At 42.5% G+C, this 14,625-nt stretch overlaps 1 protein-coding gene across 3 annotated transcripts in view; it reads left to right on the forward strand.

Moving 5' to 3' along the window:
* LOC117364737 (calmodulin-like) overlaps positions 1-11,314 on the forward strand; it is a 39,889-nt gene extending 28,575 nt beyond the window's left edge. For 2 of the 3 annotated variants that reach the window (XM_033954279.1, XM_033954277.1), the window contains 2 exons: positions 2,031-2,166; positions 5,811-7,549. In XM_033954279.1, coding sequence (XP_033810170.1) covers positions 2,031-2,166; positions 5,811-5,839 — 165 coding nt within the window. In that variant the 3' untranslated portion in view covers positions 5,840-7,549. Of the gene's footprint in view, positions 1-2,030; positions 2,167-5,810; positions 7,550-10,950 lie in introns of those variants that run through there. The other variant, XM_033954278.1, reaches the window with a different exon arrangement.
* Positions 11,315-14,625: the final 3,311 nt, after the last annotated feature.

Raw genomic sequence — 14,625 nt, forward strand, 5'->3', positions numbered from 1 at the left:
AGAGAAGATGCGGGGCAGAGCAGGGCAGCATTCGTGGCGAGCAGGGCAGAGAACAGGGCTTCCAGTCGGAAAGATGTTTTCGACTGGTCCTCAGCAGTCGCTTCTTCAGTTGATCAGTCAGCCCAGTTGGATCGGATTGATTGTGTTGTGAAATATGTCCCTGCCTACTTTCATGCGTTTCTCCTCATTTGCATGCACGGATTCTAAGCGGATCGCAGGAGAGGTAAGTGAATCAGGCCAGAGGGAAATTTGCTCGTTAAGGGGTCGCAAACCGATCGGTACACAATCGGTTTGCTTTGTGAATCTAGCCCTTTATTCAATATTTGGTGTTAGCAAGCAATAATAGATCATATTTGGCCTTAATTGGTGCTGACACACCAATTAGCAATTATACATGTTAACTGCCCTTAGTCAGTGTTTTTAACTTATGTGCACAACTTCAAGGGGGTGTGGCCCTGGGACGGGGCATGACAGGCAGTTACATGTGTGGGTTATAGTATACTAACATTTACATGTCTTAACTGCCTATATAGTTAAGCATGGCCATTTACACCAGCCATTGAGTTAGCTAAAGTGCTCATGCTTAAAGTTGTAAAGTCTCAAAATCAGCTCTATTCTCTGGTACCACTTAACTCTTTAATTGGCAGATGATGAAACAGCTGCTTTACGTAACTTGATGCTGAACGGGATGCAACAATGCCAAATAACAAGCATGTGGAGATGCAGATCTCCCATAAGAGCCATAGAAGAAACATGTTCCTTCTGAGCAACAATGCCAAATAAAGGGTTAATATAAATTTACACAAAATATTTAAAAAGTGCACCTCTCAATATATCTTCTTACTTAAGTTCAATATACAATCATATCAGTTTTATCAACAATGCTGAATCTTCAGGTGTGCCTCCAATATGGCTATTCATGCACCATTTGGAACAATGCACTGCAGTCATCATTGATCAGCTACGAATGTCAAATTGGTCTTTTTCTACTTCATTTTATTTGTATTCACATCATAGGCAGCCCCATGTGCCAACTATAACGGTAAGGTGATTAAATATTAATCTAACAAAGTGTAAGCCACACTTATCTGTTGCTTCATGGCAGACAGGCTTGATAATGTGGTACAGGTACTAGTGAAAACTTCCTCTCCAAACAACCGACAAAGGCCTACATTTCATGACTGCAAAATCATTTCTTCAGGGCTCTGCAGTTTACTAATGCTGAGAGTCTCACATATGAGTAAACTGCAGAGCCCTGAAGAAATGATTTTGCAATCATGAAACGTAGGCCTTCGTCGGCTGTTTGGAGAGGAAGTTTTCACTAGTGCCTGTACCACATTATCAAGCCTGTCTGCCATGAAGCAACAGATAAGTGTGACTTGCACTTTGTTAGATTAATATTTAATCACCTTACCATTATAGGTGGCACAGTGGGGTTGCCTATGATAGAATATTGAAGGTTAACCAATGAGGAATTTGGGTTCTCCTTCCTAGCTCTGGAGCAATGACTGCCCGGTAGCTTCTGAGGCAAATTCCCCTACATATGTACTTCAACTGTATGCTTTAAGTATACAATAGTTAAGCCTTGAGCTTTAGCTTCAGCCTTTGAACTGGAGGATATAAGTGTTGTGTTTGTTAAAAAAAAAAAAAAATGTTACAACATCACAACTAGTTTGGTATTTTTTCCCATTTATTATTGAAACAAAAAATAACGCTCAGCATGTAATGCTCAAAGTATGTGCTCTTTTCAAAAATATCCAGACATCCGGATTTTCAATTATCTGAACTGCTCTCTGTCAAAGTTAGTCTGGATAATTGGCATTTACTGTATTAGATTTTGTTTAAAGATCAGAAACCATTCAGTGTGGCAGATATGCAATAGTAGAGAAAATCAGAAAGGGGGAGGGGGCTTTTTTTACATCATTGTAACTTGCTTTGAACAGTTGAGAGAGGCACAAGCTAAACCCATTTCCTTTTATCTCCTTTATATGTACTGAAGGCCAATAATTCCCTGTATACTTCTTTCTCAGGATAATAATGGTTTCATCAGTGCAGCTGAACTGCGTCATATCATGACCAACCTTGGCGAGAAGCTGACAGATGAGGAGGTGGATGAGATGATCCATGAGGCAGATGTGGACCATAATGGACAGCTCAACTATGAAGGTTAGGATCTTTGGAATGGGAAGGACTTAGGTCACAGGAAGGAGACCTGGGATCAGTGGCATAGCAAGGGTGAGAGGCGCCCAGGGCGGTGGCACCCCTCCCCTGCTCCTTTCTCCACCCCTACCTCCTCCTGCCACGTGTGTGTGTCCCTTCCTTTTCCCTGTACCTCTGGAGCATTCCTGGAGTGAGCAGCAATCCCAACCTGCTGCTCGCGCCAACGTCGACTCTTCCTCTGACATCACTTCCTAGGTGCGGATCCAGGAATGACGGCAGAGAATGAGCCAACGCTGGCGCGAGCAGCAGGATGGGGTTGCTGCTTGCGCCATGAATGTTAAAGAGGTACGAGGGAAGGGAAGGGGTGCGTGCGTGGTAGTGGGGGGTGGGGAAGGAGTAGGGAGGGCAGAGAGGAGGATTGGTGCCGGCACCCCCACCAAGACAGCACCCGGGGTGGACCCCCCGCCCTCCTTTACTGCGCCACTGCCTGGGATAGAGGGCAGCAATATATGTGAGCATGGGGAGTCTAAGTCACAAAAGAGAGATGTTGAGATCCTCTACTCAGTGTGCAGCAGCAGCAAAGAAAGTAAATAGGATAGGAATTATTAGGAAAGGAATGGAGAATATTATAATAATGCCTTTATATTGCCACTAATGTGAACACATGTTGAACATTATGCGCAATTTTGGTCAGTGCATCTCTAAAAAATAGAAAGCAGGTTTAGGAGAATGGTAACCACAGTGATAAAGAGGATAGAATGACTTCCCTTTGAAGGAAGGCTAAAGAGGTTAGGGCTTTTCAGGTTGGAGAAGAAAAAGCTTATGGAGACTAAACTCTGTATGTTCACTATTTTATCAAAGTCATTTCGCTGCTCTTGTTCGCTCGATTATATTAGCTCAACTGGATTATTGAACTCAGTTTACCATGGAGTTAGAACATAAGAACATAAGACTAGCCTTACTGGGTCAGACCAATGGTCCATCAAGCCCAGTAGCCCGTTCTCACGGTGGCCAATTTTAAAGATTTTAAAAGATTACAGTTGTTACAAAATGCACCTATTAGAGTGATATTTAATAAAAATAAATTTGAGCATGTCACTCCACTCCTTTGCTAAAAACATTATATTGGCTACTGGTAGAATCTAGGGTGAACTTTAAGTGTGCTTGTGTATGGTCAATTAGATCATCAGATTGTACCTTTGATATTTCATTTATCAGGACTAAGATGCCATAGATCTGCTTCATTATTCTTGTTAATATTTCCTTCTGTTAAAGGAGTCCAATCTATGGGGCAGGTTGCATGTTCTTCCTCTTTTATATTGACCGCCCTTTCGAACGGCTTACCATTTCAGTTAAGAAAATGTAATTCTTATTCAATATTTCGTAAATAATTAAACTTATCTGTTCAAAGGCTAATCTATATCTTATTGTAAACTGTGTCAAGTGTCATCATAAATGGGGATGATGCGGTATATAAGAGGAAAGATTAGATTAGAAGATATGATGGAGATCTACAAAATCATGATTGGAGTGAAATGAGTAGGCGCAAATTGCTTGTTTACAGTTTCCCATAAAAACAATGATTAGTTCTGTAATGAAGCTACTAAGTAGTACATTTAGAACAAATCAGAGAAAATATTTCTTCAATGTTACCAGAGAATGTGATAAAAGAAGTTAACATCAAACCTTAAAGGTCTGACCAAGTTCCTAAAAGAAAAATTCAAAAAATGTATTAAGACAGATTTGGTTAAATCCACTGCTTATTTCTGGGATAAGCTGCATGAAACTGAATTTGAGATCATTCCAGATACTTCTGATCTGGATTGGTCACTATTGATGGACTTGATGGACCTTTGGTCTGTCCCAATATGGCAATGCTTACGATTCGGGGGAATAGTCTGACTGAGGGATAGAGGAAAGGATTCAGAACAGGGAGAATGGGTCTGGCAGGAAGGGAAAAAGACTCAGGGGCTGATTCTCCAAATGGCTTCCCGATTGTAGATGGTGGTAGATGTCCTGCTGCCATCTCAGCAGCCAATAAGGACACACCTTTTTTTTTTAAATTCATGCCTACAATATAAGCATCTGACTTATGCCTAAGGAGCCCTCTAAGCACGCTTAACTATGCCCATGGCCGGCGCAGGTGTGGTTTCCACTTGAAGTGGCCTTAGGCGTCGATAAGTGTCCCTAAGCGTCTCTGTAGGAGCAATAAAGATGCCTTAAATGTAAGCGTGTAAAATGTTGGCCTACATTTTAAGGTGTCCATTAGAAAAAAAACATACGCAATTCACTTCCTCTTTACAAACCCAGCGCCTTAAAGTCATTCACCCAGAAATACCACTCAGTCAACGCACCTACGCCACCTAATCTCACCAGATGCTACTTAGTGCATATGTTTTATTGTTATGTCTATATTGTAAATTATTGTCATGTCTATATTGTAATTTATGTAAATTATGTCATCTCTGTCCTGTCTCGATTATTATGGATGTACTCTGTAACCCGTTCTGGGATCCTTTGGGAGGACGGGCAAAAAAATTGAATAAATAAATAAATAAAAACTAAAGGACACCGATGTGTGATTGACACGCGATCAGCAGCTGCTTCTTAGGTGGCCGCTGAGATCGTCATCCTTTAGAGAATCGGGCCCTCAATGCGCAAGAGGTAGTCCCAAATTAGACAGCAGCAGTGTGTTGAGGAATGGAGACCCAAGATAGTGATAGTCTTGCTCTGTTTAATCTAATCTGGAATTTGTATATCATCTTTCTGATACTTCAAAACTCCACCCAATGAGATACAATAAATCTAAGCATTTACAGCAAAGCAAAATATAAGCAGCATTACACTTCAACAATACATAAATCAACACATAAATACTTAATAATAAACAATACAATGGTCATATTGTGCATTTGTAGTTTTTGTTTTGCTCTGTATTTTATATACAGTAGTAATGCTATTGTTTGACATGCCATAATGTCATATGACCAATAATGAACCCTTTAAAAAATAACTCACGTTACCCCTCTCCTAAAGTCACTTCATTGGCTTCCCATTCGTTTCCGAATACAATTCAAACGCCTCTTACTGACCTACAAATTTACTCACTCAGCTGCCCCTCACTATCTCTCTTCACATATCTCCCCCTATGATCCCCCCTCCGTGAGCTCCGCTCAGCTGGTAAGTCCCTCCTATCTATGTCCTCTTCAACTGCCAACTCCAGACTCTGTCCCTTCTGCCTTGCTGTGCCGTATGCTTGGAACAAGCTGCCTGAATCCCTACAGCGGGCTCCGTCTCTGGCAGTGTTCAAGGCCCAGTGAAATGCCCACTTCTTTGAGAATGCTTTCGACTCCTAACTCCTCTCACCTTGGGTTCTGCATCCCCAACCCTATATGTCATGTCTGTCTGTCCAAGTTAGATTGTAAGCTCATCTGAGCAGAAACCTTCTATAACTGTCAAAACGTACAGCGCTGCGTACGCCTTTCAGCGCTATATAAGTGATAAGTAGTAGTAGTAGTAGTAGTATAATCAAAATTCTAATCCTAGAAATGCCTAGTTAAGCCCCCTATCTCACCAACAGACAGTGCAGAGAATTGTGATCTCTCTCTTAAAATGGCTGGTTTACTTTTGAAGATTTCTCTCTCTTACAGAATTTGTACAGATGATGACTGCCAAATAGAAGGTGGAGCACAGGTGCCAATCTCTCTTTATACAGAGCTGGGTGGACTGTCTCTCTTTCATCCTCCCCCTGCTTCTCATTTGGACACTCACCATGACTCTTGGGTGTAACTTCAGAGCAGCTACATGTGGTTGTGATTTCCTTAGGACTCTCCAAAATATGTTAACAATGGATAGACCTGTCTTGCTGTCTTATTACTACACTGTATTATCAAGTAGTTAAAAAAAAACAAAATCAGATCCCACACCTCACTAGCCCAGTCCCATGATGAGTCTAGAGCAGTGTTCTTCAACCGCTGGTCCACAGACCGGTGCCGGTCTGCCAAAATCTCCCACCGGTCCGCGAAGGACCATCGTCCCCCACAAGCATCGAGGAAAAAAGGTGGCTCACTGCAAACGCCTCGTGGACCACCCAGGCAAAAACACCAATGCATCTGTCTGCCAAAACCTCCAGGCAGCACCGGGGCCACCAAAGGGGAGCTTGCGCGAACCCAGCACGGTGGCTGATGGGCAACTCTGGGTCAAAGGCAACTAGAGAGCTGGAGGCGTGTGAGTTTGCCGACCGCGCTGCCCAAAGGCAGCCGCTGTGAATGCACAGAAAGCCATCGCTGCCCTGGCCTGCGCTCTCCTTTCGGTCCTCCCCGGAAAGAGTGGAAGGTCCCCCCCCCACTCCCAGACTTGGACAAAAGTAATGTAGGTCCCGCTGCTGCAACATGCAGCATGGAACCGAATCAACAAGATTGAGATCGTGAGACACGACCTCCCGAGCCCCCAGGTAGGCTGAAGAGGAGAAGCAGGTCCCCGCCACCCAACTGCACCTCTCAGGAAGGCAGGGCCCTTACTGGGCGGGCTGGAGATCATAGATTCCCCGGACCAGTGAACGGACTGGTCTAGCGGCAGCACTGATCAACAGCCAAGCAGACAGACAGGACTATGCTCTCCCAAAGTTATACATTGCACCTAGCACTCGAGGTGAGAAGGACAGGGGCCCTACCTCTCTCTGCTCTTCCATCTCTCAAAAAACATCCTTGATGGTTCTTACTGAGGTCCGCCAAGCCCTCAGTGAGTCCCAGGACCACTACTCCAGCAATGAAAGACCAATGTAAAAAGGTCTTTAAAAAAGTGGAAAACCTGCACCCCTCTAACAATCCCAAAACGATCGACATCTGACCAAAACAATATTCAATCGTTTTGTGATCAATCAGCACCCAGATTCCTCTCAAAATCTGCTGAACTCCATGCCACCCATGGCGTGCCTGGAAAACTGCTTTTAAAAAAAACACATTTGTAGCCTCCCTAATAGGAAAAGTCACACACACACACACACACGGTCTCCCTTGGCAGTCCAGTAGTGGCACCCGAGTCCACATCAGCGCTCCTCAACCGCTGGTCCACAAAATAATTCCTCCATTTCCGCCGGTCCATAGGCGCAAAAAGGTTGAAGAACACTGGTCTAGAGCACTGAACTCATTTTTCCCTTCCTTCACAAAAAACACACTAAATGATTGTAAAGTCTTGTTATGCTTTGTAATTCTGTTTCTGGTGGTAAAACTACCTATTTTGTACAGCTGTTTTGCTTCTGTGTTTATTTTATAGTTAAAGAAACTGAACCTTGTGTATGAGTGCTAGAGGAAGGAAAATGTGTTTCCTACTTGATCATTTTCTTTCCTGAAGTCCTAACTGATCAGCCCAGAACTTGTGGGATAGAGACTGAGAATGAAAGTAGTTCATTGTGATTCACCCCTTTAAGGGTATCTTGCAGCTCTGAAACCTTCAGTGTTTGCATGACAGAGCAATGGTGGTGGCAAATAGAGAGTATACCATGTAATATAAACACTGAAAGGTTAAAAAGAATTTAGGCCTGAATTCTCGTCAGGACACCGAAAGTTAGGCAGCAGTATGCTTCCTACTGCTGCCTAACTAAATTGTTGTTTTAATTGGTGCTAATTGATGCAGTAATTGACTGCATAATTTAAAACCAATTAAAAGTAATTGCAAAAAAAAGGTGCCACTACACAGCATCTGGGACCGGCATCTAAATCCCTGGTGTCTAGTGGCGCATAGAGATTCCAAGATATACTCTAATTGCGAGGAATTGATACAAAATATAGTTAGCACTTTACATAAAACTGGGTTTTAAAGGTTAAAAATCCTTCATAAAATTACCTCCTTGGATAATTCTATAAGGAGGCGGTTAGCTTCAGGTGGCAAGAATGCTGTTCTGACCTAAATATAAGCCTCACAAAAATTTTGGGCTCCTTTTGCTAAACAGTGTTAGAGGTTTCTACTGCGGTCCAGCGAGGTAAATGCTCTGACACGCATAGGAAATTTATGAGCATCGGAGCATTTAATTTGCTAGCCCATGGTAGAAATCTTTATAGCAGCTTTGTAAAAGCCAGTGTTTATGTGCAAGAAATTTTAGCAAAAACTCTTTGGACCCCAGTACGTTTACAGAAGTTAGATGGCTCTAAATCTAATAGATGTTGGCACTGTCATCTCGAAGCTGGGACATTAGATCTTTAATTAATATTGATGGAAAAATATTGGCTAAGATTTTGGCTATTCGTTTAGCTAAAGCTCTCCCTTTTATTATTGGAATACACCAAACAGGATTCATTGCTCAAAGACATTCTTCTAACAACACTAGAATGGCATTACATATGTTGACTTTGTCCAAAACCTTAAAAGATCCAGTTTTCTCTGTATCTCTTGATGCAGAGAAAGCTTTTGATCGTGTTGAAAGGACCTTTATGTATCAAGTGATGGAATGGTTTGGAATTGGATCAGGATTCGTTCAAATGGTTCAAACTTTATATAGTTCTCCTGTTGCTAAATTATATATTAATAATAATTTTTCAGAAGTTTTCAAATTGCAAAGGGGAGTTAGACAAGGCTGTCCTTTATCTCCTCTGCTTTTTGATATTGTATTGGAACCCTTATTATTAACTATTCAACAGACAGAGGAGATAGAAGGTATTCCGCATAAAGATCGAGAATATAAGATTTCAGCTTATGCAGATGATATATTGCTCTATTTGAGAAATCCTGAGACAACCATTCCTTGCTTACTTAAGTTAATTGAGAATTTTGGGAAATATTCAGGATATAAGATAAATTGGTCCAAATCAGAAGTTCTTCCACTCAATGTACATTGTACAAAAGGCTTATTCGATTCATTTCCTTTTCTCTGGAAGGAAGATGGAATAAAATATTTAGGCATTTTTATTAAAAACACATTGGAAGAAACAATAAAAATAAATGAAAAATTATTATTGCAAAAGGTCACGGAAATGTGTGAGCAATGGAATCCTTTACACCTTTCATGGTGGGGGAGAGTTCAAACTATTAAGATGATGATTTTGCCTGTAGTTTGTTATCAGTTGGGCATGCTAACTGTATTTTTTCAAGGGTCCTTTTATAAAAAGTTAAATAGCATTCTATTAAAATTTATTTGGCTGGGGAAAACTCCTAGAATAGCTTTGGTATCTTTACAAAGATCAATTTCAGAGGGAGGGGTAAATTTTCCAAACTTTTATAGGTACCATCAAGCCTATATTTTGCGTCATGGTATGTATTGGATCCTCCCAGAACTCATGGAAAAACTCCCAGATTGGTTATATATAGAATGGCAACTCATGTCTCCAATTCGATTGTCACATGTTCTCAGTATCAAAATGCCTAGTTATAGTAAAGATAATAAAATACTAGCAGATACATGGAAAACTCTAAGATATATAAGCAATTTAACAACTATTCCAATTTACAAATCTACAAATCAATCTATATGGGTAAACTCCAGGATTCAAATTGGAGGAGAAAGACTACTCTGGAAGCATTGGATGATAGCAGGAATACGTATATTAGATGATATCATTTCTAATGGTACTATGCTTGAATTTTCACAGTTGCAACATAAATTTGGACTGAATAAATCAGAAAATTTTAGATGGATGCAACTGAAGCATGCCATTCAGGCGGGGTTCCCTGACTGGAAAAATCTTAATAATCATTATAGTATGGAATTCCTTTGTTTTCAGACAGACTTCCTGGGTCACCAGGCCTCCCAGTGGTATAAATTATTAAATGGATTTACTAAGAAGAAATTAAAAACTGGTTTAAGAGATATTTGGAGCATTGAGATTAAGCATGAAATTACTGCATCTCAATGGCCACGAATTTGGTCTTGGAGGATGAAATGTACGGTTTCAGCATCTATGAAACAAACTTGGTTTTTTCTGTTGCATAGAACGTTATGGACCCCTGTTAGATTACAAAAACTAGATAGTTCTTTGTCTAATAGATGCTGGCATTGTCATTTAGAAGTAGGAACTTTAGATCATTTATTGTTTCATTGCCCATACATTATGAATTTTTGGAAATCAATTTGGGACCAAATTAATAATTTATTAGAAAACCCAGTGGCATTGACTTATGATACTGTAATATTTGGTATGGAAATGAGAACCAAAAGTCAAATTTCGCCAAATAACAACAAATTATTACTAATAATGACTGGAGTTGCCATTCAACAAATCACATTTAACTGGAAAGATTGGAAGAGATTAAACTACAATTTCTGGTGGAACTCTTTATGCCATATATATAAAATGGAAAGGTTTATTGCAGTACAGCGGGGTTATCTTAAAAAGTTTCAGGATGTGTGGAAACCATTAATGAAATATTGTAAAGAATAATTTAAAAACTGATTCCCTTATATTAATTGTTAATTTAAAGTGTAGGGAGGGGGGTATTTTATTATCACATGTTTTTATGATAATTAAATATATGAAGGGGAGGGAGGGGATTGGGGTGGGTATAAGAATATGTGAGATGTGCCAATGATTATTTCTAAGTGATGTATTCATTATTTATGTGATTGAATATATTTTAACACTTAATGTAATCTTGAAAATGAATAAATAAATAATCAGATCATTTATTATTCTATTGTCCATTGATTCTTGCTTTTTGGAAATCAATATGGGGGTCAAATAAATTGTATGCTGGAAAATCCAGTGGCATTGTCCTATGATACTGTGTTGTTTGGCATGTCAATGAGGGCTAAGAGCCAAATATAAGCTTGGATTAATAGGCTTCTACTTATTTTGACAGGGGCTGCCATACAACAGATCACAAGTAACTGGAAAAACTGGAAGAGACTTAATTACAGTTTTTGGTGGAACTCATTATGTCACATTTATACAATGGAAAGGACAATAGCTGTACAGAAGGGGATTTTTAGGAAATTTCAGGTGATTTGGGAGCCATTAACAAAATATTGTAATGATTGAATATTTATTTTCCCCTTAAAAAATGCACAGCCAAGATGGGGGGAGGGAGGAAGGTTTTTTTTTAAATTTGAACATTATATAAAGTATATAGGAATAAGGTTTATGATAGGTTTTTCTTGAATTGAAAGAATGTAATTAAGTAGAGGGAGGGGGGATAAATTCTGATGTAGAGTTTTAATGGAATATTAAGTGTTGTATCTGTGTTTAAAATGCTATAAATTTTGTTACACTTATTGTAAGTATATTAAAAATGAATAAAGAATTGGAAAAAAAATATGCTATAAATTAATGTATTTTTCAACTAAACGGAACTTTTATTTCAGCTAGGTCGCGTATGGAGCAATTGAGCACTTCTCAGAACGAGAGGTGCACAATTTGGTCTAGACGCAAGGCACTTGCGGCCGGCCTGAAAACAGCTGTTCAGGCCGATGTAGTGGAAGAGATTGTGATTTAGATAGATTGTGATTTAGATAGATTGTGAGCCCACCGGGACAGATAGGGAAAATGCTTGAGTACCTGATTGTAAAAACCGCTTAGATAACTTTGATGGGCGGTATATAAAAATCTAAATAAACTTGAAAATAAACTTGAAGAGTCTCATCGACAGCAGTTGCCGGTGTCCAGGGCTCCCCGCTGCTAGTGCCTCGCGAGCTGGCACAGCGTTGCAGGGAAGCCCGGTTTTTACCTGCCACCTACGGAGGGATTTCCTCAGCCGCCGCCGGTGTTGCTGGGGATTTCCTGTCAGCTGTTTTTTCTCTCAGTTGATGCTGGCTTTTGCCTGCTTTAGTGGCTGGGACAGTTCAGTCTTCTCAGCCGCTACATGCCCTGGAGGGGCTATTTTTGGCGCGTTTTTTGCCATTTTTCCTCAGATAGCTCCTCCATCTTGTATTTAGCCTCAGGTGCCTTCTCCCTGTTTTGACATAACAGGGACAGGTTACAGCAAGGTCCCCTGCTGGGGCAGGGAGTCCCAAGGGGCAGCCAGGAGGTTTTCCCCCCCTCATTTTCTTTTTGCTTTGTGTAAAGCATATTTTCTGGCGGCAGGGATCCTACTTGTGTCCAGGGGTCTCGGGGGTTTGTTCCCTCTGCTCTCCCTGATGTTTTGACCCCTTAATTCTTTTTGCGTTCCCCCTCCTCCTCCCTCATCCAGGCGCCCGCGTACCACTTTGAACAAGGACTTGTTGTCTAAGGAGAGTTTTAACTAATGTATGAGGACCTGGACCCTTGGGGACATCTCCAGGATCCTTTTGAGGGGACGGCCACTGGTACCGGGGATTTGTTTTTTTTCCATCTACCAGCGAGGAGGCGTTTGAGGTGCACCTTTTTCAGAGAGACAAGCTCTCAGATCTGATTCAGCAGATCTCCTCGGTATTGCGCTTTGAGGAGGCGCCATCTGCGACACTGAGTGTGGAAGACCCTCTTCTTTGGGGGATTTCCTCTGCTTCCCACTCTTGTTCAATACATCCGGTTTTTTTTCTAGATATTATCCTGGTGCAGTGGACTTCACCAGAGGCGTCTTTTCGGTTTGCGCGCTCCTTGGCTTGTTTGTATCCCGTCCTAGTGAGGGACAGGACTACCTTAAAGTCACCAGTAATGGACGTGGTAGTCTCAGCTATTGCTACGCGGCATACTGTGCCCTTCGAGGGCAGTTCTGTCTTAACAGACTCTGAGGAGCGTAAGTTGGAGACCTTTCTTAAACAGAATTTTGATGTGTCTTCCTTGGGGGTCCAGGCAGCTATTTGTGCGGGACTGGTGGCTTGGGCCATGTTTCTGTGTGCCGATCGGGTCCTTGACAGTGAGTCTGATGGTCAGGAGGTGGCGAAGATTCAGATGGCTGCCTCTTTCCTCTTAGACGCCCTCTATGACTTCTTGCGGATGTCTGCCAAATCCATAGCTGGCTTTGGGCTTGGTTGATGGATGTGGTGTCCATCACTAAACTCTCTAAATTTTCTTTTTTGGGGGTCCTTGTTGTTTTCCAGAAGTTTTGGACTAGTTAGTTCAAACTCTGACGGACTCTAAAGTGCCCTGCCTGCCTGAAGACAATGCTTGCCAGGCTGTTCGAGGTGGCACTGCTTGGGGGAGTCTGCGAGATTTCCACAGATACCGCCCTGAGCATGGGACTGCTCACTACCTGACCTTTGATTTTGCCCGGGATCTTTCAGCGAATGCAGTCCCGTTCCCCTGCTGTCTGTCCTGCCCATTGACTCTGTGCCCGCGCCCCCTCTGGTTCCAGTGGGTGCTCGGCTGGAGGTGCCTTGGGACGGTTCTGCTCTGCAGTTTACCCATTCCCTGCCAGATCATTTTCTAGCTTCTCCTTGTCAGGCAGTGTTGGAAGAAGCAGGTTTTTCGCCAGATCCTTAAAAGATTGCTAGATCTCTAAGCTGTTGTTTCGGTTCCCCCTCAGGCATGTTGCACTGGCAGGTACTCGATTTACTTTGTGGTGCCCAAGAAAGAGGGATCCTTTCAGCCCATCTTAGATTTGAAAGGAGTCTACAGGGCTCTCAGAGTTCTGTCTTCTCACTTGGAGACACTGCAATATGTGATTATGGCGGTTCTCCCAGGGGAGTATTTACTTGTATGTTCCAATCTGGTCCTACCATCAGCGCTTCCTTCATTTTGCGATCTTGTGCCAGCTCTTTCAGTTCTGTGCGCTCCCTTTTGGTCTGGCCACAGCTCCCCGGATGTTCACAAAGGTTATGGTGGTTGTCGCAGTGGCCTTGCAGACAGAGGGCATTCTGATGCATCTTTACCTGGACGACTGGTTGATTCACGCAAAATCCTTCCAGGAGAGCAACTGGGTCATGGCTTGGGTGGTGAAGTTCCTGCAGTCACTGGGATGGGTTGTCAACCTTGCCAAGAGCCAGTTGGCCCCCTCACAGCATCTGGAGTATTTTGGGGTGGTGTTCCAACACCTCCTTGGGAAGGTCTTCCTCCCAGAGGCCCGGGTAAGCAAATCACTCTCAAATTCACCTGCTTATGGTGTCTCGGTGTCCTCAGGCACAGGATTTCCTCCAAGTCTTGGGGTAAATGGCGGCTTCCCTCAGCGTGGTGATGTGGGCTCGGGCCCACATGCATGATCTTTAGTATGCCCTGCTTCAGAGGTAGTCACCCCATACCCTCAGTCTAGATCACCCTGTTCCTCTGAGGGGCTTGGCTTGCTCCAGTCTTCATTGGTGGCTCCAGACTTCCCATCTTGTTCAAGGGACAAGTCTGGATCAGCCACAGTAGACGGTGCTTCTCAGTTGGGGAGCTCAGTGTCTAGGTCACTCAGCTTAGGGCACCTGGTCCACGGAGGAGGCGACCTGGTTGATCAATGTTCTGGAGACCAGAGCCATCCATCTGGCACTGTTATCCTTCCACTCCTTCTTGATGGGCAAATTGGTCTGAGTTCTGTCAGACAATGCCACGGTGGTGGCCTATATCAATCATCAGGGAGGCACCAAGAGCACTCAGGTGGTGCAGGAGGCGGCTCTGCTCATGCTCTGGGCAGAGTCGCATC

The sequence above is a fragment of the Geotrypetes seraphini genome, chromosome 8, assembly GCF_902459505.1.
Source record: "Geotrypetes seraphini chromosome 8, aGeoSer1.1, whole genome shotgun sequence".
Lineage (NCBI taxonomy): Eukaryota > Metazoa > Chordata > Amphibia > Gymnophiona > Dermophiidae > Geotrypetes > Geotrypetes seraphini.